Here is a 23,586-nt window from a genome sequence, read left to right as displayed (position 1 = left end):
CAAAGAATAATTTTTAGTTCTCATACTATCCTCTTATTCCTGCCGTTGAAAACGAAAGAACTTTCCGCTGTCCTCAGCAAAGACGGCTGAAACGCCCTCTCTGCCCACACCCACAATGGACGCTGACTGTAACGCTCCCAACCGTGCTCCACTGGCCCCGCCCCCTAACCCGGAACCCCTCCTTCCTACTATGCCCACCCTTCCGTTAGGGCTCCGCTCGTGATTGGCTGTCCGTCGTAGTGTTTGCCGCTTCCCCGGATGCTGCGTCACACAGTGAGCTAAAGAGACTGCGCGCACAGTCAGCAAGAGGTGGGCGCAGGGAGCGGGAGGTTTGGGTGCTCGAGTTTCACCGGCCCGGAAGGGGAACTGCGCGCTAGAGGTGTCCAGGGACTGAGGTACGGCTCCCCGGGGCTTGCAGGTACCGTGATACTCTGTACTACTGACTGTCAGCTCTCTGGGGCCGCTGCCGACGTGTGGGGAAGGTCGGAGGCTGCGGCGCTGCAGACTGCGTCACGGCCTGGCGGCCCGTCAGTTTTCTCCTGCAGGTGACCCAGTGGAGGAGGTGGCGGCTGCGGTACCTGGGGTAGGCGAGCAAGGGCTCGTTCTCTCTGCCCTCTTCTCGGGCAGCGAGGTGCTGATTCATTTCCGCGGCCGGGCGGCGCAGCCGCCGCTCTAGTAGATAAGGGGATCCCGAGTCTGCTGTGTTGTAGAAGTGGTGCGACTTTTGCTGCCCGGCTCTCATCCGAGTCTTGTGATAAGGGTGAACTTTCTCTTGAGGACCAAGCGCCTGAGCTAATGAATGTGCAGGGAAGCGTAAGGGCTCGGTAACATTACCCATTCTGGTAGCTAAGGCACCTGAGTTTCAGAGAACAAACCTGTGCACGAGGCCGCTTTTTTCTTATGGTGGAAGCAGAATTGCCACCTTGGAAGCCACTGAACTGGCGTGCCTCTGTAGGTGTGTTAAGGACTGAGAGGCACGGCAACTTTAGGCTGAGATGATGTAATGGCGTGAAAGTGCTAGAATGACATGGTATTTTCCCGAAGGATATTTGTCAGTGTTGTGTACCTCGCAGATCCCGTGACAGATCTGGAAATATACCTAGATATTTAAAAGCAAGGATTCTTAGCTTTCTTCTAGGGGTTAAATCATTAGAACAGGAGTTAGACCTAGAAGTCTACCTTTTTAAGAAACATCCCAGGTGGTTTCAGTACCTTGAATATTTTTATGTTTTGTTTCCAGGGGAAGTAGTACTTAGCATGGGCTTCCCAGGTGGCTCAGTGATGAAATATCTGCCTACCAATGCAGGAACCTACCAATGCAGGAACCTCAGGCTCAGTCTCTAGGTGGGGAAGATCCTCTGGAGAAGGTTGTGGCAGCTTACTCCAGTATTCTTGCCTGGGAAATCCAGGACAGAGGAGCCTGGCATGCTGCAGTTCATGGGGTTGAAAAGAGTCCCTTGGACTTAACCAACTAAACAACAACACTTGGCATGTTTGGTTTCCATTGATGTTTTTTTTAGCCCTGAAAAGCAATATGACCTTGAAGAGTTAATCATTTCTTGTTTGGATGACATTTTTCCTCTGCTCAAAGTTACTGTTAGCTCTCTTCTATAATTTCCCGCTGAATACTGGAGTGAATCTTCAGCCAAAACTACGTTTATAAAATACATCACACACCCTTTTACTTCTCTGTTAGCCACATAACTCGAACAAATTATTTCTCTTGTTACTGTTCCAGTTGAGATTTAAGCCCATTTTGGTGATCTATCTCAAACGTTTTGTAGGATGGATTTCCTGAACTAACAAGAAACAAGCAGAGTATTATTATTGATTTAAAACGTCTCTTGATCTTTTCCACTAGGAAATGACTGGCTTTTATCTCTTCTACATCTTCCTTCAGTTGGTTAATGGGTTATTTTTTGTCTGTCTCTAGCATTTCAGATCTGCTTGGTAAACCTGGTGCACCACCATGCTAGCCGCAAGACTTGTGTGTCTCCGAGCACTACCTTCCAGGGTTTTCCACCCAGCTTTCACCAAGGCCTCCCCTGTTGTGAAGAATTCCATCACAAAGAATCAATGGCTTTTAACACCCAGCAGGGTAAAGATAATATTTTTATATTGTCTGTTTGTCTCTGTGCGCCTGGGACCTTTTTTTTTTTTTTTGACAAAGCATGAAGCTCCCTACTCTCTCATTAGTGATTAACTGAAACAGCCCTGAAAAAGCCCCAAATCTACACTCTCTCCCTATTGGCTTCTTACCATTCTGTTCTGTCCTTATCACATATGAAAAAGAACCCCTATAACTTCTCCTTTACTTACAGCTCTTGGAGTTTCTCATTCAGAGAATTTAGAGTACTTTGTGAAGGATTGAGCGCTATATGGTTCAACAAAGAAATCGTGGATCCTATCATCAAAAGCTTAAGACCCTGGGTTTATTACCGGCTGGCTAGTTGCTAACCATGTCATTTCAGCTCTTGCTTAGAGAGTGGTAAAATAAAATCTGTCGGGTTAAAGAGAAACCCATTTCCTTTTATACTAGATTCCTGCTCTAGCATTCAGATTAGGAGTATAAATTTTAAAATGTGAGTTAGACAGAAATGTACAGAAGCTAAGAGAGACAACTTTTTTCTTCTTAACTGTTTCACTGTTGGAAAAGCTGAAATACAAGTAGAAGTCCTCTCTCCCTTTGGCTTTGTGTTGAGGGAAGAATTGAGCCCATTTCCCAGAAGAGAAATGTAGTTAATAGTTATTGAATGCATATCTTTTAAAAGTTAATGTTTAAAATGATAAGTCTAGAGGTATAAATAAAATTCATAGTTTATAAAATAAGTAATTCTGAAACTTGAACTCATTGTAATGAATTAGTGAGTCACTTCAAAGCTAGAGCACAGGTAGGGTCTACATTTAATTTTTTAAAGATTAGCTAACCTTCATTCATAGTGAAGTTACACACATAGAAAGTATCGAGTTACTTTTTACAGAGTTATCTAGAGTGTCGAGATCCTCTGTTTTATTGTTAACATTCTTTTATGTGAGTGGTATGTGTTTTTGTTTTCCTTTATGTCAGGAATATGCTACCAAGACAAGAATTGGGATTCGACGTGGAAAAACAACCCAAGAACTCAAGGAGGCAGCTTTGGAACCATCAGTGGAAAAAATATTTAAAAGTAGGTGGCAGCCTTTAGTAAACTCTTAAGAGGTCCATGAACAACCTCCTTAAAATGTGTGCAAACTTGTGCACATGTGCATCTTGTGAGAAGAAGGGCAGTCATCGTCAGGGATCTGATGACCCTGGAAAGATTGCTGCTTGGCTCTGGGCTCAGTGGTTCCCAGTCAGATTTCTTCCAGAAAAATATTTTACCTTCGCCATTTTTTTTAAGGATTATTAGTTGTTATGCTGTAATCTGAAAGTTATAATCTGTTAATGAAGTTCATTTGAAGTTGTGTAAACTCTTACTCAGACATAATATTTGTATGTTTCAGGCCAAGAGTAAATCACCAAAACGTAGGTGTTAATAAAAACCTGGTTGTTCAAGAAGGGCCCATTTGGGGCCTCTCAGGAAGCAATACCTTAATGAAGTCAGTTTAGTTCATAGCTTGGCAACCTCAGAATTTTGATTGGTCATCTACCCAAAGTCAAAGAACACTACTTAACACCCTTGCAAAAGGTTAATACCTATCTTCCCTGACTTAAAATGGGGTTACATCTTGATAAACGCATCATAAGTTGAGGATGTTTTGAAGTTCAGGATACACTTAATATACCTAACCTTCCGAATATCATAGCCTAGCCTACCTTAAATGTGTTGAGAAAACATAACATTTGCCTAAAGTTGGGCAAAACTATTTTATACAGTGTTGGCTCCTTTCTGTGAGTTGTTGAATCCTGAAGGTGAAAAACGGACTTGCTGGGTGAGAGCAGAATGGTTATAAGTGTATGGGTGGTTTACCTGCACAATCAACTGGCTAACTGGGCACTGTGGCTTACTGTCACGGCCCCGCATCACAGGAAACTGTTATATTGCCTATCAGTAACCCAGGCAAAGTTCAAAATTTAAAGTGCAGTTTCTACTTGAATGCATATTGTTTTTGCTTCTTTGTAAAGTTGAAAAATCTTAAGTTGGGGACCATCTGTATGCAAATGGGAGAGAGCCCCATATGGCATTCCTCAGGGCATTTCTATTGGTCAGTTGGCCCTAGAAACCAAATTATATGAGTCATCTCAGTGCATAGTAACATTCTTAGTGAACAGACTTTGACTAAAGGGTGTAAGAGGTTCTTTGTTAATATCTCCATCCAGTTAAGAGTTGATAAATTGTTTCTTTCTCAGTACTCTTGAAAACAAGAGCACCCTCTTCCTTGATTCAGCTGCATAAACACTAATTACATTTTTCTTTGGTTATTTTTTTCTTGATTATCTTTGTTAATAGTACTGTATAACATTTGACTGAAAATGTTCTCATCTTTCTAAGAGTGCCATGAGAATATACATCTCTTATGAATAAAATAGTGTGTATCACAGAAGTACCCCTGCATCTGCAGATAACACTGCATCCTCAGATTTTGTTAGAGTGGAATTACAGATGAATTAAGTCTGATCATGCTAGTCAAGATGACAGTATCAATGTGCATCTCCTCCTGTGTTCCACAGTTGATCAGATGGGAAGGTGGTTTATTGCTGGAGGGGCTGCAGTTGGTCTTGGAGCTTTGTGCTACTATGGATTGGGAATGTCTAATGAGATCGGAGCCATTGAAAAAGCTGTGTAAGTAAATTGTTCCCAAACAAGTCTAGCCATAAAGCTTCCAGTTTTCTTCTCATCTTTATCTTTTGCCACTTTTGGAGTCTTTTATGTCCAGTGTTCCAACTGTGTGGAGATATGCATGAATAAAAACGATCTATTTCCTTGCCCCCTATTTATTCAAAGTAAATAGAAATCTTTACCACAGTCATATGTGTTTAAGCAAGGAGAAAATGTGTTGTTTTGTATACATGCCAAGTGCTTATATGTATTTTGTTACTTTTTATTGTAACTCCAACATACACATCATTTCCTAGATAATGGAATAAAATTTAGAGCAATAAAATGCTCTAAATTATCCAGGTCTCCCAGCCAGTAAATGATTCAACCAAGATTCACATTCATAATCCTATAAATTAACCATGTTGTGTTTCTTACAGAATTTGGCCTCAGTATGTGAAGGATAGAATTCATTCCACTTACATGTACTTAGCAGGAAGTATTGGTTTAACAGCTTTGTCTGCCATGGCAGTGAGCAGAACCCCTGCTCTCATGAACTTCATGATGAGAGGCTCTTGGATAGTAAGTCGGCTTGTTTTTGTTTTCCTTTCCCACTAAATAGCAAAAGGTTACATGAAAACTATTGGAGGAGGGGTATTAAGTGGAAAGAATACCTTCCTGTATATGTTTTTGTTCAGGTAATATATGAATTGTGGATACAGCTGAACAAAGTAGGGTATACATTCTTAGGCAAGTCGGGTATTATTCCATGTTGAATATGTATTTTAGTAGCGGTAAAGGTGTTGGAACTTAAACTTACAGGGAACATCCTACTTACCTAGTAGCAAATTTAAAACAGCTCTATTTTATAGAAATTCACTAAAAAATAAGGCAGATGAAAATCCATCTTAGAGATCAAGGAAAATAACTGTCACAAAAACCCAAGGTACTCTAAGAGTAGAATAATACTGCTACTGTTACTCTGGATTCTCCTTGAACCTATATAAGGCTTTATATTCAATGAGAGTTTCATTTCACAGGACAGAGTACAGTTTTGTAAAACAGTTTGGAAAGAGGAGAGAAGGTAGTCCCCACAATTGACTTTATAATCCCATTCAAGTGAACTTTGAGTGTTTGAGGTCTGGAGTGTAAAGAAGACAGAATTAGAAAGGATGTGTTTGATTGCCAAGCTGAGGAGAGTGCCTAGCAGAGGCCGTTGCAGATACTGGAACAGCGAAAGTATGATGTGTATTTGAGCTTTAAGAGCCAACGTGGAAAAGACGAGAAGCAAGTGTACCAGCTGTGTCTCTTCGAGGGATGATAGGAGCCCAAACTAAAGCAGTAGTGTGAGACTGGAAAGGAAGGGGAGATGGAAAGTTTATCTAATATACTGACAGACTTCTCATGGCAAATTCCCACTGATTCTTTCCATTCTTCTCTTGGCAACCCAGATCCCCATGACTTCCAGGTCTATAATATTTCCACTATACTTTCCAAAAGGACAACCATTTGCAGTTATCTAGCCATTTGGACGCTTGAGTATTAGGGTCTTGCTTCTCAGATGGGTGTAAGGATCTCCTAGCCTCGAGGTTATTGAAGGCATAGAATCAGCGTGTTGCATTCTCATCAGGTATGTCAGTTTTAATGAGGTAAACAGTTTAAAGCAGTGCTTTTATAATAAAGCAAACATGAAAGATTAAAATATACAAAAGAGTTTAACCCCTAAAATAAGACTTAAAGGAATGCTTGAACCATATTCTCAGGTGCCTATAGGCATAAGGTTAGTCTCACCTGCTGTTAGGGCTGCTTAAGTAAAATAGTTTAGAAAGCCAGACAAGGTGCTACAGAGATGAAGCCTTTGGAAGGTGACAGGCATACGCATGATGTCAAAGTACCAAGGACAAAGTTTGTGCTTTTGAAACAGAGTAGAGACATCTGCCGCTGCTTATAACAGCCATGGTACCTACTAAGAAAACTTTCTCAAGGAAGTAATCCTTAAATATGTCAGCCAGATAGGAAGAGAGGTATTTTTTGGCACAATAAATAGAATTAAAAAGGCATGAAATTGGGATGTGTTTGCAGTATACCACTTCAGTGTAGCTGAAGTGTAGAGTATGGGAAGGTAAAAGGCAAAAAATGGACCTGCATCATGAAGGATTTTAAAAGAAAAATACACAATTACGTTAGATATCCTGAAAATGCAGAGATCCATGAAGTAGCTTTTAGTAATTGTTTCTCCGTTGGAAGATGTTGGAGTAGAATCCATTGTGCTATTGTGTATTATGAGTGAAGGCTTTCCCATTCTCAGCAAAAATAGCTGTTCCATTTACCTGTACTTTACCACAGGGGTTGACCATTCAGATGTCCTTGGTTCAGGCAGATGAGGCAGATGATTGAAGCAGGCCTGGTATGTTACACGGGATTATTGGCATCTAGAGAAGTGAAGTGAAGTCGCTCAGTTGTGTCCAACTCTTCGTGACCCCATGGACTGTAGCCCACCAGGCTCCTCAGTCCATGGGATTTTCCAGGCATGAATACTGGAGTGGGTTGCCATTTCCTTCTCCAGGGGATCTTCCTGATCCAGGGATCAAACCCAGGTCTCGTGCATTGTAGGCAGATGCTTTACCATCTGAACTACCGGGGCATCTAGAGAATGCCTTCCCAACTAAATGAACTCACTTTTGTTTGTTGGTTTGAATAGTTGGCCAAACAAAATGTCTGCTGCCTAATCTTGCCAAAGGGCTGCAAGTATGCAGTTTCTGCCTTAAATTTCCTGAAAATTATCTTTCTTGCATTACAAGCATTTCTTTCTTGTGCACACAGAATATATAAATGTGTAACAGTGGAAATCAAACATAGGCAAAGTAGAGGGATGAGGGCCAGCCAGTTCAGCCAAAAAACTGGGAGGATAGAAACGAAGACTCTTATTTCTCGTCTTTTTCTTGTGCTCCTATTTTTCAAGTTTTCATTTAGAGAATAGAGTTTAAGGCAGTGTGCCATATATGTTCTAACTGGTATATCGTGAGTAATTGTTTTTAATGTTAGTGTTATGCCAAAATAAATATAGTCTAAAATAATTGTTCTGGGATTTTTAAAGTGGTTCTGTTACACCTCTGTCTAACAAGAATAAAATGTTTTAAAGATTAATTTTTACATCTTTATTTATTTGACTGTGGTGGGTCCTTGTTGCTGCCCATGGGCTCTCTAGTTGCGCATGCAGGGCCTCTCATTGCTGTAGCTTCTCTTGCTGTGGAGCACAGGCTCTCGGCGTGGGACTCGGTAGCTGTGGCTGCTGGGCTCTAGAGCACAGGCCTGGTTACCTCGCGGCATGTGGGGCACTCGAGGACCAGGGGTCAAACAGGCGTCCCCCAGCATTGCAGGGTGGACCACCAGGGGAGCCCAGAATAAAAACTCATTTACTTACAGTTGTCTGCAAAACTTTATGTATAACAGTAGGGGGCACTCTTGCTAATTTGATCAAACTGAAGTAAGCACAAGGCCTTTTAATGTGCTAGAAAAAGAAAGGATTCTGTTTATTATTCTTCATCTTTTTAAGCACAGTCTACTGGAAGGACTAACTGCACTTGGAACTCGTGGGTTCTACTTTGTTGTTGTGTAAGGATCGGTTTTCCTTAGTAATACATGTCTTTCAGACCATTGGTGCAACCTTTGCAGCCATGATTGGAGCTGGAATGCTGGTACAGTCAATATCATATGAGCAGAGTCCAGGCCCAAAGCACCTTGCTTGGTTACTACATTCTGGTATGTTGTTTTAAAATTGCTATTACACAGTCTTAAACTACCTTTTTTGATGGCTCTTCACAGTCATAAATGACATGCACAATTTAATTAAGCCTCTGGTCTACTAAACACTGAGAGTTTCCTGCACTTATTCCTGGTTGTATTACTGCTCCATTCTGGCAAGTTAATGTTTCTGGTACTAAGACCATGGACAGCCCCAGTGTTACACTCTTCTCTGGTAATAGTCTAGATAGGCAGAGGTTTCTTTTTATGTGTTTTGTCTAATACCAGGAGGATTTCAAGTCTGGTACACATCACTTGAGAATTGTTCTTACTGTATATCTTTCAGAAAATAAAAAACTGAAGGTCTCCACCAGGGACAGAAGAGGTAAAAATAAGAGAGAGGTTTTTGCAGTAGAGTATAGGGAAGAAAAGAATCAAAAAGATGTTTGGAAATGCACTTCTAATTAGCTCTACTTCTGTACAGCTAGTGTGACACCATTAGCTGGATCGACATTTAGATAGATCTTGACACGAAGTTACTGTAGGCAAGGCAGAGGCTGTCCAACCCTGGTATTCTGGAACAGTTTTAATATTCTTTGAGGTGTTTGTAATAGTCTCCTTCATTATGGAACGACACATGCTTTTTTACATAAAGTATTTTCTATGGCAAGTATCTGCCTCTGGGTTGAGTAAAGAGCCAGCCAGGTGCAGAACCAAAATGCTTCTTAGATGCATGTTCCCTGCCACAAAATAAGACAAATTCTATAAGCATTTCCATGAAACTTCCAGGGAGAGAGACCGAATTGTTTTCCACATGGGTTGGTACATGGAAATTAGGCTTTGGACACCCAATATGATGAATCTCCAGTGCGAAATAGAGCATTTACATTCATGTGCTGTCTTTGGGGGAATATGAGACGGCATGCCTTCCCAACCTTGGCTTTCAAGTCTCTCTCCCATTAGGTCTTAGGTAATTCAGCCATAGGTATTTTCCATGGAGCTTTACAGGATGGAACTTTAGTGGATGGGAGGGCAGTAATCCCAGTATTTTCCTTTAATACCAGTATCCTGCTTTTAAGAAGAAAATTATTTATAACATAGTATGCATTTGCTGCTTTTTAAAAAAAGTTATTTTAAGCCTTTTCTTCATCTCCTTTCTTCCAAATGTGAATGTTATTATAAAGACTTGGTAGACTCAGATCCAAATAATGAGCTACATTGAATTTGGCAGAGTTACTAAAATTCTAGACTAGTGTTTATACTTGTGAGTATTGATTATTTGGCTAGAAATGGCGTTACTGTTGTGATTTAGAATTTGGATAGGTATAAGTTTTAGCTTAGGAGTTTTGTGGCTACTGTTAATAAAATAAGGAGAAAACTTTGTAGTCCTATTGTTTAACAGTAAGCTCTAATATGTTCAAAAGGCAGGTTAGTTAGAAGCATTTTGCTTTTGGTGGTTATGTAGTAAATGCTTAAGTGCCCACTTGCTCTTTCTCCAGGTGTGATGGGTGCTGTGGTGGCCCCTCTGACGATATTAGGGGGCCCTCTTCTCGTCAGAGCTGCGTGGTACACGGCTGGCATTGTGGGGGGTCTCTCCACCGTGGCCATGTGTGCGCCCAGTGAGAAGTTTCTGAACATGGGGGCGCCCCTGGGTGTGGGCCTCGGTGTCGTCTTTGTGTCCTCTCTAGGTAAGCCATTATGCTTTGACACTTGGTTCTTGGTGTCCTGAAATCATCTCACATACCCTGGTATTCTAATGGAGAGAATGTAGTCAGTGTCATTTTTAAAGTTGATTAAAAGGTATATGCCAGTTTGACTGGCTTTACTCCTTTGGCATAATGGCAGACCATTATTACTGGTTTAACCAAATACATCTAAAATGAAAAAGTTGGTCTGGAGAACATGAAAATTGCTCTGATGCAGGAACCTTCCAATTATGTGGGCAGGTGACCCATTGCAGGAATGAGTGTAATGGGTTTTGAACTAAATGTATTTAAAATTAGACAGTACACTTACTCAAATGTTTCCTTACCTATGCAGTATACCAAAGAAAAAGATTTGTGAGTAATGTTGATTACAAATCCCAGTTACAGAAAAATCCTTTCAAACATTTTTTTCCGCATTTTGATTTCAGGATCGATGTTTCTCCCACCTACCACTGTGGCTGGCGCCACTCTGTACTCAGTGGCAGTCTATGGTGGGCTAGTTCTTTTCAGCATGTTTCTTCTGTATGATACACAGAAAGTAATCAAGCGTGCAGAAGTGGTACCAATGTATGGAGTTCACAAATACGATCCCATTAATTCGTAAGTAGCCGTGACTGTCTTGTCTTCGCTGCATAAGGCTTTGTGTTGGCTTGGCCTGTTGTGTTTTATGAGTCTTAGTTTCCAAGGGCTGCTGCAACAAACTGCGTAAACTGGGTGGTTCACAGCGACAGAAGTGCCTCCTGTTCCAGAGCCCAGAAGTGTGGCGTCCGGGCATCACCGGGGCTGGTGCCCTCTGAGGGTCCCCGGGGAGCGTCTGGCCCATGCCGCCCTCCTAGCTTCTTGCCGTGGCCAGCCGTCCTTGGCATTCCTCAGCGTCTGCCGCGCTGACTCTGCTGCTGTGTGCATGTGATGTTCTCGCTGTATCTCTGTCTCATCAGTTCAGTTCGGTCGCTCAGTCGTGTCCAACTCTTTGCAGCCCCATGGACGGCAGCACGCCAGGCTTCCCTGTCCACCACCAAGTCCCAGAGCTTGCTCAAACTCATGGTCATTGAGTCGGTGATGCCATCCAGCCATCTCATCCTCTGCTGTCCCCTTCTCCTGCCGTCAGTCTTTCCCAGCATATTATGTCTCTCATAATGATGCCATATTGGACTAAGGTTCACCCTTCTCCAGTATTACCTCTTCTTAATTCACATCCTAATTACATTCACAAAGACCCGAAAATAAGGTCACATTCACAGATAACACAGATGAGGGCTTGAACATATCTTTTGAGTTCAGCCTGCAACAGTGACTTTGTTGAATTTTAGTATTTTATTGCTATTAATGTTTGGTCTGGTCTCTCTCCTTAGTAAGCTGTATGTACATGGAACATTTGATTATATTGCAACTAATTGTGATAATTAGGTGTGTATTCAGTTGATTCAGAGTATTGTACCTATTTTGTTAATTAGCCTTATAAAACTCTTGTCATTAAGTTATTTTTGTAGTTTATATTTAACAGACTTTAAAAGTGAAAAAAAGATATTAGTCAAGTGTTGTTTTTGGAGAGTGTACATAATTGACTTAATTATTTTTATAGAAAAGCCTGTTTTATTAAAGGTTGAGAACACTTCAATTTTAAATTTGTTATTAAAAATTGAAAATTCCATTTTGGAAATATTCAGCTTACGTGCTGATGTTAAGTATTGTATAATGATGGTGTTTCCTTTCCTTGGTGTCTCCACCAAAGTAAATTATTTAAGTAATTTCCGTGAGTTTCACAGTGTCTATGACATTTCTAAAAGTAACTTATTTTTCTTTATTTAAAACTTAATATAATGATTTTTTTTTAAGTGTTCCTATAATGCTTACAGGTTTGTAGCAGGTTTCTTTGGAGGTGATGCGGGGAGGCAATAAGGAAGTGTATTATATTTTAAAATGCCAGACTTGTGTCTAACACATTTTTGTAAAGGTGTTTCTTCGGTCTTGTTTTGATTAGTTCATTGTCTATCACCCTTTCTTTTCTTCTTTTTTTTAAACAAAATAACTGCACTCAAAGAGTACCAGAGAATATAAAGATTTTTTTAAAACTGCCCTTCAACAAAGATTAATCTGCCAAAAGAAAATCTTGACAGTTTGCTAGTCTAGGACTTCCTTTTTTGTTGTTTAGTCGCTAAGTAGTGTCCCGACTCTCTTGCAGCCCCACCAGCTATAGCCTGCCAGGCTCCTCTCTCCCTGGGATATCCCAGGCAAGAATGTTGGAGTGGGTTACCATTTCCTTCTCTAGGGAATCTTCCAGACCCAAGGATCGAACCCATATCTCATGCATTAGCAGACAGATTCTTTACCGTTGAGCCACCAGGGAAGCCCAGGGTTTCTTTAGTTGACATCTTTTAAAAAATTTCCATTTCATATACCTAGGACACAATCAGTATCGCTCTTTCTCTACTTCATTAAGGAATAGTTTTTGTCATTGTTAAAAGAACTGCGTCATATTTAATGGACATAATTTCTTTTCTAGGATGCTGGGAATCTACATGGATACATTAAACATATTTATGCGTGTCGCCAGTATTCTGGCAACTGGAGGCAACCGGAAGAAGTGAAGTGACTCGGCTTCTGACATCCTCAATACATCAGATATCTGGCTTGTTTAATAGGGGCGGATATTCATTAAGTAGTTTGTACACGCACCTTTCATTGACGTTTAGAAGATAAGAACTTGCCGTCGCGTTCCAGACGCTCCTGGGATGTGACGCTTCGGGTCCGCTTTTCTCCGGGAGAATAAAGTCAGTAGCTCTCTTCCAGATAGCACGCGCAGTTTCAGTTCTTGTGTCTGAGTGATTCTAAAACGTTCAAGTGATTCTGAAAACCAAGGTTTGTTTTGCAGGAATTTGAGTGTTTTATCCATTTTAAAATTTATTTGGTTTAGTGAGAGTTCACAAATTTGTGTACCTGCAGTTTCCTTTTTGGAATATGGAATATTAACAAGTAATGTCAAAAGTGATGAAAGGATTTATTGAAGGGACCAGAGAGAAGCAAAAGGGCACCTGTGGTGTTTCTTTGAACGCTCAGCACTGAGGCGATGGCGGCAGGCAAGTCACGGAGTCTGCACGTTGGGAAAGAAGGCATGGCTGCATCTCTGCTGAGCCTGCCAGACACGCTGAGCAGATAACAAAGACAAATGATTCTCCAGGCTCTCCTTACAGTACAGATGGGATCATGTTTGACTTCCTGTTGTCTCATGCTGTTAGGAGAGTTCAAAATGCTAACCACATGGAGAATTCCTGTTATAACCTGTATGTTGTAAGTCTTACTTTTGAATCACCTGAAATAAAAATATCCTTAAAACACTTAGGAAAAAATACTCAAAGCATGAATCTTATTGCATCTTTAAGTATACAAATAGTATCTGCATAATTGCTGAAAAATTTTGCAAATATATTGAGATGCTTAAAGAAATGTATGCTTGCCTTTCTCATTTCTTCAAACTGTAAAGCTTTTATCAGAAAAACCTGTTTGTGATTTATACTTGAGATTATGGAAGTTTTTCCCTTTGATTTGATTCCTTGCATTCAAAAAGGAAGGCAAAGTGAGGCTTTTTACATGAACTATATCGATCAAAAATGTAATGGAGAAAACACTTCATTAGAGTTTTCCCCCGCCAGAATTTTCCTTCTCCATAGACCGTTATCTTGTGCCCTTTGTAAGTTTTTTGGTACAGAAGAGTTATTTCTGGAAGTTCTTAGGGATGAGAAAAGTGTATGATTATTGAGATGGTCTATCAACAAATATTTATTACAGTGATCCAGAAAACTTCTAACCACCTCACTTCAGGATGTTTATTTCTGAATAATAAAGGCTCTAGTCAGATGGTGATTGGTATGTAATTTTTCCAACTGAACCATCCATATGCACACCATTGAATAGAGGTTTTGTTCGAGAAAGCAAATGACTTACTGATACAGTATATAGAGGAGTAGTTGTTTAGTCGCTAAATCATGTCCACGTCTTTGTGACCCCATGGACTGTAGGTCACCAGGCTCGGCTGTCCGTGGTATTTTCCAGGCAGCAGTACTGGAGTGGGTTGCCATTTCTTTCTCCAGGGTATCTTCCTGACACAGAGGTCGAACTTGCGTCTTCCTACATGGGCAGCCGGATTCTTGACCATTGAGCTACAGTATGTCATGATTATAACCATGGTACTTCCAGCTGCTGCTGCTAAGTCACTTCAGTCGTGTCCGACTCTGTGCGACCCCATAAATGGCAGCCCACCAGGCTCCCCGGTCCCTGGGATTCTCCCGGCAAGAACGCTGGAATGGGGTGCCATTTCCTTCTCCAGTGCATGAAAGGGAAAAGTGAAAGTGAAGTCGCTCAGTCTTGTCCAACTCTTAGCGACCCCATGGACTGCAGCCCACTGGGCTCCGTCCATGGTATTTTCCAGCCAAGAGTACTGGAGTGGGGTGCCATTGCCTTCTCCAGCTAGACTGCATTTATTTGAACCCTAGCTCTTCTATTTATTCCTTTTGTGACTGCAGGCCTTTCTCCCCATCTCCTTGTCTGTAAAATGAAGAGGACAACAGAACTACCTCGTAGGGTTAAGATGAAATGTACGGGCACTTAGTAACACTGTCTAAGCTTTACCTGCTGTTGCCGGCTGGTTTTGAAGGGATTTTTTTTTTCTCAAGAAAGATCTGTGAAACCTGTATTTGTTTTCCCTTGTCTACCTTGGTCTTAAAGTGTAATCTTACAGGTCGTGTTGTTAGCCACGTTTCAGAATTCACAGTTTATATTCTTAGGTTTGTATCATACACAATGCAAAATGATGTATCTCAACACTGGGTATCAGGCAAAAGCTTATCTTGAAAATCGGGGGGGGTGGTCATTTTATTGTAGATAATGAAGACTTCAATATAAAGTGAGATATAAAATATGAATACTTATAAATTAAGATAGTAGGTCTAAAATGATAATAGGAAATCTCCAGTTCTCTGGCTCCTGTTAACATACCACTGGGTTTTTTTCCCTTCACATGACTCACAGCGAAGAGCGGAGACCTACTGATTGATAGGCTTTAGAAACAAAAAAATCTGTTTCTCATTTTCTAAAACATCCGAAGTGTTAAAGGATAACTGAGATTTGTGATTTTAAAAAACCACGCAAAATAATAAAGGCCTGTTTGGTTTGCTTAGAATGGTATCTAATGAACATTCAGAGGGCGTGAATGTAGCAGACACCATGCTAACTGGACCTAGGGGAGACAATAATAAGTGGAAATTGCCTTCTAAAGCACAGCAGCCTCATGTAAGAACAACCATAGTCTATTGTGATGAATGTTACAAGAGAAGTGAACAAAGTGGGTTTCTAAGACGTCCAAGGAGGAAGTCCTCAAGAGTAAACATAGTTACGGCACATAAAAAAGGTAGGGCATTTTACACAGCAGCAACAGTGGAGTCAGGGCAGAGACGGGGGAAGAAGGCGAGACGTGAAGCCCGATTTCCTGCTCACAGCTGGTAGTGAGTGCTGGGCCGGGGGCCCTGGACTTTCTTGAGTATATTATGTGCATTTTAATTGTTAGGATCTGGGAAGAAAGGCATGTTTTCCTTAAAATTGTTCATCTGTGAGGGAATGTGTCCCAATTAAAGTCTCAAGTTGAATACACCCAAGATCTGTATCATTCGAATAGGGTAGGAAGATCCAGGTATGTTGTTAATAGCTAATGATTGAAATTTTTCCGTGTTGTATGCTATCCTTTGTGTGATCATAACATTCCTTTGAGCCAAGCACTGCTTGCCCCATTTTGCAGAGGAGTAAACCAAAGCCCACAGGCTCAGTCTTTGCACAAGGTCATAGCTGGGAAAAACAAAGAGGCAGAGTTGACCAGTTAACACTGGTAAGTTTGTGACGGATGCCATAGAGCTGAAGTCCTATTTGAGAATCAAAAACTCTGTACCAGTTAAATAGGTTGAGGTTTAGCTGCAAAGACTAATACCTAGAACGTTAGAATTTTAGTGTTTATCAAAAGGCATTGATACCATTGAAGGGTAAATGGATGGTAATTGATGTTTTACTTCCTAGATCCTAGTATATAGAGGACCAGAAACTCTTGTACTGCCCAGGCCACTTAGAGCTACAAAGCAAGCCATTTATTTAAGGTTGATGTAATCAGTAAGGTGAAATCCTCCTTATTAAATGTATTCAGTTTCACTAGCACTCAAAATGGAAGCCGTTTTCAGGAAAAGATGAAAGTTATGATCTTGAGGAGTTTGTATTTTTTGAAACAGTTAAGGAAGATGGAGAAAGTGCTCTCAGTATTATTAACACTTGAAAATAGCAAAAGGAGCATTTTTGTGTCTGTAGCAAAGATGAAATAAGTGAAAAGCCCAATGGGGGAAGGAGGTTTATACTCTTAGCTGGTACTAGGCAGGGCTGCTGCCAGTTAGCACACGGCAGGCCCAGCACAGTGTGCTCCCTGCAGCCTCAGCATTCCACTCGGCTTTGCTTGTAGCTTGCGTTGCTTCCTATCTAGTGGACTATCAGCCCTCCAAAAGGGGCCTCTCAGTCCTCTGCCGTCAACTGAGAACTTGTGTTGCAATCTTGCTGGCTACAGTTGAAGCCTTCGGGTCGGGGAGGGGAGGGTCTCTGTGACTGCACCCAGAAATACAGGATTGATTTTTTTCTGGCAGGACCAACCTGACATTCATTCTCATAACTGGGCAAATTCAGACAATTTTAAAGTATTTAAAACAAATGCTTTCCACTAACACTTAGTAAAATCTGCCTGATGACCAGTAAGCGTGGTGTCGGGTGACCATCCTTCCAGCCTAACCTTCCACGTGCCTGGGAAAGGTGGACCGCCCACCTGTGCACCCCAGGGTGGTTTTACATAGTATCACAGGGCTTGGTAACCTGAGGGTCTAGTGATGATCTCCTAGGAGGTGTCACGTCTTGATATATTAACATGTTAGTCATGCTACCTGTTCTCAGATGCAGTATTTTTCACACTTCATTTCTGAAACGTGTATTTGATTTTGTAATTTTTTTCCCCACAAAACCAAACAGCTTATCTTTAAATCAGTGGCATCTTAGAACTGAAGAAATAATGGTAGTTCTAAATGATTTGTTTTCTATTTCTCATAGTTCATTGTCCTGTAAGAACAGGGATCTGATGATTCAGAGGGAATCTTCCACAAGAAAAGTAAGAACCACCTAGCCCCACCCAGTCACGTACTTAACACAGGCTGAATGGACTGATTTCCCAGCAATGCAGAATGACTTCTGAACGGAAAGGCCAGTGGTGGCTGAGAAAGAAAGCTTCTGTGCTTCGGTGTGATCTGTTCATAAGGAGAGTAGGGAATTAACAAGTTGGTTTGGTTTGGTACTCCCTGAAGGAATGACCTCCTAGCACCAACTGTGGAAACGAGCCAGGATGAAGGAGACCCCTTTTTGCCCTCCTGTAAAGCCTGGCTGGAAACTTCTCAGCTGGAAGACAGCATCAGATGAGCAGAGGCAATGGGAGGGGCCAGAAGAGCTCCCAAAGTGAGGGACAGCCACTGGCCCTGGCCCTGGTGACCTTTGAGCAGGGAACGCTGGAGACAAACCTTTACCATTGGTGGGAAATTTCAGGGCTGTGCACAACAGCATTAATCTTTACACGTCACTTTTTTAAGAAGTCAGGTGAAGAGATAGTCACTCTATTTGGTAGCTAGTTATTAAATAAGAGAAACGGCAACAAACAAACCAAGGTAATTGTGAAGTAATTATTCAGAAACGACAAAAGCATTATCCAGACTAATCGCTCCAGGAGTTCAGAGACAGAGACCAATTATGTAAGTGCTCACAAGATGTCCTATGTACCACAGAAGGGTTGGTAGCTGGAGGGAGCCCCCAGCTTTGCTAGGAAGGGGCATGTCTGGGGCAGCCTCCACACAAAGCATCATGGGAAGTATCCTGACCTACTTTGCAGAGAACCCAGCCTCTGCCTGCAAACCAAATGTGTCTGAGCCTAATTGTGTGCTCACATGTTATGTCACCATTGTACTGGGTGCTTCAGAAAAAACAGAAGTGCAATCACCTACCTCATTTAAGTAGAAGAAGCATTTAAAAAAGAAGTTGGGGCCTTCTCTGGCAGTGTAGTGATCAGGACTCTGAGCTTCCACCGCATGGGGCATGGGTTCAATCCCTGGTTGGGGAACTAAGATCCTGCATGCTCTGAGGCATGGCATAAAGAAGTTGGAAAAATTATGACAAGGTTTTGACTCTTGTTAATTCTGAGTGGCAGAAAAATGGGCATTTGGAAGGGAAATGGGGTGTTCAGTATCTGTTTCAGTATATTATATATATCTGCCCCTAAATAGTTCTGGGGGGCTTCCCTGGTGGCTCAGTGGTAAAGAATCTGCCTGCCAATGGAAGAGACATGGGTTTGATCCCTGGGTCAGGAAGATCTTCTTGATAAGAAAGTGCCAACCCACTCCTGTATTCTTGCCTGGGAAATCCCATGGACAGAGGAGCCTGGAGGGCTACAGTCCATGGGGTCCCCAAGAGTCGGATGTGACTTAGCAACTATATATCACAACAAATAGTTTTTTAGAAAGGAAAGTCCATAGGGAGAGAAAATACACTGAAACACTGAAAGAAGCTTTTCGGATTTTAGATACTTACTGGGAAAGCAGAGCCTCTCTCCACCCTGTGGCCTTTGGCACCATCTCACCTGAGTGGGACTGACCCAGCGCCTTCAAGGCCCTCGGAGCGCTGATGTGCTGTGTCTGCAGTGATGTCAGGGTTGAAGTCTAGCCAAGGACACAGCTCTTGCCTCACCTTAGGCATCCACCTGGTCCTGGCGATGCTAGGTGCGGGGGTGAGAGTAAGGGAAGGTGACACCTCTCTTCTGGGAAGCCTGCTGCCAAACCTGCAAAGCACAGGGGAGATGCTGACAAACAGGATCCATCCCAATCCTACCTGCAATTCTCCAGCTCCGAGCACTGGCCAAAGGGGAACACCTTAGCACCCTCCTCCTCCTCCCTCCCTCCCTCCTCCTCCTCCTTTCTCCCTCCCTCCTCCTCCTCCTCCTCCCTCCCTCCCTCCTCCTCCTCCTCCTCCCCATTGCCCAAGTCACTGGCACCTCTTCTGTGGGTCCTTTCACCTTTCTCCATCAAGGTCCTCATTCGTGAGTGGGTCTGCTATCAGTCATTTAGACCTGAATTTCAGTGTGCTTATTTTTTCTTAGCCCTGAATCGTGGCAAGAAAATATAGTCATCATTTCGCACTGAAGCATAGTACATTCTTGAACACAAGTGGGAGGTTGGTATTTCTTGGAGACAGGTTGCTATTGAAAAAAGAAGGGAAAGCTTTGCACTCCACTGCTGGCAGCTGACTGCCTAATGGAACAAAAACTTTTTTTCGTATAACACAATGCTTTACCATCCCACTTTCATCAAAGGGATCTCTTCCTCTCCAACTTCAGCTACTGTTTTACAGAGGAGCAGAGAAACTGAGGAACAGAGGAGCTGAGCAACTTGTCCAGAGTCATGCAGCTTACACACGGCCGGGCTCCGCTTAGAGCCTGGATCACATGGCTGGAGAGCCTGGGCTTTTCACAAGTGTAGGGGAAGGTAGGGAGACGGCGATGGCAAGTGTCCTGAGATCCCTGCTCCAGACTAAAACCATATGGTGAGTGTGAAGGGGTGGAGGCGAGAGGCCAGGAACTCCAGTGAGAAAGCAGAAAGCCAAGTCCCATTAGAGACTCAGAGATGGTGGCTTCACAGGTGCTGCAGCACCAGCTTGGAGCGGCCAGAGGATGGGAAAGACAGCGCCTTCCAGTCTCCTCGGGCGGCTTCATGGTGTGGGAGAGGAGATCATTTTCTGGCGTGTGCCCATGGAGGAGCCAACAGGCCTGCCAGCAGCCACCAGGGTGAGCCAGGGCAGCCCACAGCCGTGACGGGGGCAAGCAGCGGGAGTGAGGCAAGAGGAGGGGTGGAAGGATTCACAGCATCTTCGAGAACCAAGGGGGCCAGTGAGGGCAAAGGTGGAGGCAGCAGGCCCTGGGTTACCAGTCTTGACCCCAGCAGCAGAGCAACCCAGAGGCAGGCAAGATCCAGTGAGCTGGACGCTCATGAGGAAGTTCAGATTAGCTATAAAAACACAGAGAAAGTATCAGGTTTGGGTGCAGTTTGAGGATGGCATATAAGCTAAACATTAACATTGTGGATTATTTCCACCTAACGAGTTCTTGTGGAACCAAGTCAGGAAAGAACCTCAGCTCTGGAGGCACAAGACCTGGTTCCAAGTGAGAAGTTACCATAACATGTTTAGGTGAAAGACAATTTTTCTTTCCCTTGTTGCAAGATGGAAATGAAATGCCTGCATCCCTAAGGTGGGAGGAGAGTTAAATTAGAAGACGATTGAAGGACACCAGATGCTGACCCCTCCCTGTATTATAAACTGACCTGCAATTTGCTGGGCAAATGAAAGAGGGAGAGTCATTTCTGATCAATCACAGGGTCCATAAAGCATCCCTGAAGAAAAGCGTGATGGCCAAGAGTGAAGTGAAGGACACGAGTCAGAATGTTCTTACCATAAAGGGCTTCAGGCATTTTCCTAATTGACCTCAGAAATCACAGGCTTAACTTGAAAATATTTTCTTCCTTGTAAATTCCCCTGTGTGTTAGGTGTGTCTTCAGAGACTTATTTCTCAGGAAGGCTGCCAAGTGTTCCAATTCATCTTTGGAAAGGATTCAAAGCCTCAAATTTGATTATTTTTGTACCCAAACTTCATGTGCTTAAAAACTAACAGGTGTTCCTGTTAAAATGCTTCTCATTTGCACCTCTCTCAGCTCGACATGAGATTTCAAATATTCTTAAGAGCCAGAGGTGTTTCTTCCTTTTTTAAAGAAGTTGAGAGCTATCTTTGAAATGTTAAAAAAGCAGGTGAAGAATCTGTGAACAGGAATTGTCTCTGGGGAGTGGGATTTCAGATGGAATTTATACTTAATACCCTGTGTTATTCAAATGAATGCATCAGAGATTGCTTCAGTAGTTTTTTAGAAGCATTTAAAAAGGTGGTGGAATTCTGACATCTGAATCTACTCTTCTCTTTAAACATACGGTCCCAGAAACACCTGAGAATCTGTGAATCGTATGTGTGAGTGTGTAACAGTCTCCTGAGATTGCCAGTTCTTCTTGCTCTTAACTGTTCAGTGCCCCCCATGGCTCTGTTCTATGGTGACCAAAAAGCCGTACTGAAAACCTAATGTCTATTTCTGACTCTCTGGCTGAGTGGCTGAGGTTTCTGAGAAAATTACCCAGGTCCTGGCTTTAGTTAGAGTGTAAATCTCAACAAATCTCTTCACTAGCCTGGCTTGTTGTTGTTCGGTCGCTCAGTCATGTCTGACTCTCTGCGACCCCATGGACTGCTGCGTGCTAGGCTTCCCTATCCTCCACTATCTCCCAAAGTTGCTCAGATTCATGTCCACTGAGTCGGTGATGCTATCTAACCATCTCATCCTCTGTTGCCCCCTTCTCCTTTTTCCTTCAATCTTTCCCAGCATCAGGGTTGTTTCCAATGAGTTGGCTCTTCCCATCAGGTGGCTAAAGTATTGGAGCTTCAGCTTCAGCATCAGTCTTTCCGATGAATATTCAGGGTTGACTCTCTCCTAACTTCTGCACCACTGCTAAGCAGTGAGAGTTCAGCTTGGCCAGTCTCTACTCCCTCTGCCAAGTAACTTCTTCCTTTCACCTCTGATGATGGTTTGCCAAGAGGAAAAAGGAACCATGCCAATGCAAAGAGTGCCTATTTCAGCAGGTAACGGGTGACTGGCAGCCACAGGCATGAGTTTGCCCAGAGAACCCAGTGGCACCTCAAGTAACCCCAGATAAAAATTAGATAAAATAGTGGTAAAGTGCTTGATGTGGGTCACGGATGTCGTCTCAATCTTAGGAAGCATCTTCAGGAAATGTTACTGAGTTTAGGAACCCATAACAAGCAATCTGAGAACAAGGTGCAGGCTGATGGACGCAGCCTCAAGAACAGCCCCATCCTCTCTCGGCCTCTCCTTCCTACAATGCCTCTCCTGGGCACCAGCTCTGAAGCCACCCTTGGTAGACCCCTTGGGTCTTTCTGATCGCACCCTCTGCCACTGCCCACTCAGCACAGCTAGCAGGATTCAGAACACACCCTGGAAAGGGAATCAGGCAGGGGCCAGGCAAGTGACTAACATAGTATGACATTTGGTCCTTAAGCCCTGTGGCTCCCGCTAGTTTCCTTGTGTGGACTGGTTTTAAAGGTTTTGAAAACACATCAAAGCATACAGGCTGACTGTCAGAAATCCCCTGGCCAAGCAATTTGCTCAGGAAGCTGTCTGAGAATGTGATCTAAATTGAATCTCTTATCTCTAGCAAGAGAAGAGGGCCAGTCCCAGGCAGTGCGGATTGTCCGAACTGACTGCCAGAAACCAGGACGATTCTAGAGAGTTGAACCTGATACTACCATCTGTCCACATGCCCTTCAACACTGAGAACCAGAGGCAGCTCTTTGGTTAGAAGGGCACACTTATTAAGGCAAAGGACAGATAGACATGATATCACAAGGGCAAATGCAAATTCTGTGTGTCTGCATGACCACCTCCACCGACAGAAGCTCCCTGAGACCAGCCAGTCACAGTGTCTTCTGTGTCCCTGGGGCCCGGTACACAGCCGAGCCCATGATGTATATCCAATGAGTAGGTGACTCTCAAGCCACCTGTACCATTGACCAACGTTCCCCCATGCTTGCTGTCACAGGATGTTCTTTCTTCACGTCTTTTCTCACATTGATCCTTAGCCTGCATGTTCTTTTGTTTCATTACGATCTTAAATATCCGTCAAGGTGCAGCCACCAATCCATCTCCTTTCCAGCTGTACAAGCATCTCCCATGTTTCAGGGGGCTCCTCACACACGTCCTTGTTCAGGTTTGTGGGAAAGAGAGCAATGTACCCATTTCACAGATAGGAAGCAGACTCAAAGACATTTGATGGCAAGTTCAAGGACACTCCATGGATATGTGGCAGACCAAGGACTTAAACCCAGGCTGTCTGATTCCTCACCCTGTGCTCCCTATTTTTCACTCACTGCTCAAGACTCTTCCCCTGAGATTTTGCAAAGGGTTTTATGGTTCTGTTCTCCCCGCCGCATCTAAGGAATAAACAGGAAAATCTATGTTTGATAGAATGATTACTGACACTAAAAGTTAATGTTCAACCCTGGGAAATGACTCTTCCTTCCCAGGAGCTTTCTGAAGCCAGGGCTGGGAGCTCCCTCCTGGGGCTGGGCATTTATAGCTTTACGTGTTACAGTTCATGAAATACTCTCAACTTCTCGAAAAGCTGGTTTGGGTTTTTTCCTCTTGGGAGGGGCTGACTCTACCCTTTATGCGAATTCC

At 42.9% G+C, this 23,586-nt stretch overlaps 1 protein-coding gene across 5 annotated transcripts; it reads left to right on the top strand.

Annotated features, from left to right (window-relative positions):
- GHITM (growth hormone inducible transmembrane protein) lies at positions 262 to 14,050 on the top strand. 5 transcript variants are annotated; one of them, XM_013975675.2, is made up of 9 exons: positions 262 to 395; positions 1,934 to 2,098; positions 3,068 to 3,167; positions 4,652 to 4,763; positions 5,180 to 5,321; positions 8,393 to 8,501; positions 9,983 to 10,171; positions 10,618 to 10,789; positions 12,693 to 14,050. In XM_013975675.2, exons 2-9 carry the CDS (start codon positions 1,970 to 1,972, stop codon positions 12,775 to 12,777), a joined length of 1,038 nt encoding a protein of 345 aa, XP_013831129.1. In that variant the 5' UTR covers positions 262 to 395; positions 1,934 to 1,969; the 3' UTR covers positions 12,778 to 14,050.

This window comes from Capra hircus, chromosome 28 (assembly GCF_001704415.2).
Source record: "Capra hircus breed San Clemente chromosome 28, ASM170441v1, whole genome shotgun sequence".
In the NCBI taxonomy this organism is placed as follows: Eukaryota; Metazoa; Chordata; class Mammalia; order Artiodactyla; family Bovidae; genus Capra; species Capra hircus.
The sequence above is the reverse complement of the archived record's forward strand: the minus strand, read 5'-3'. Positions and strand labels throughout refer to the sequence as shown.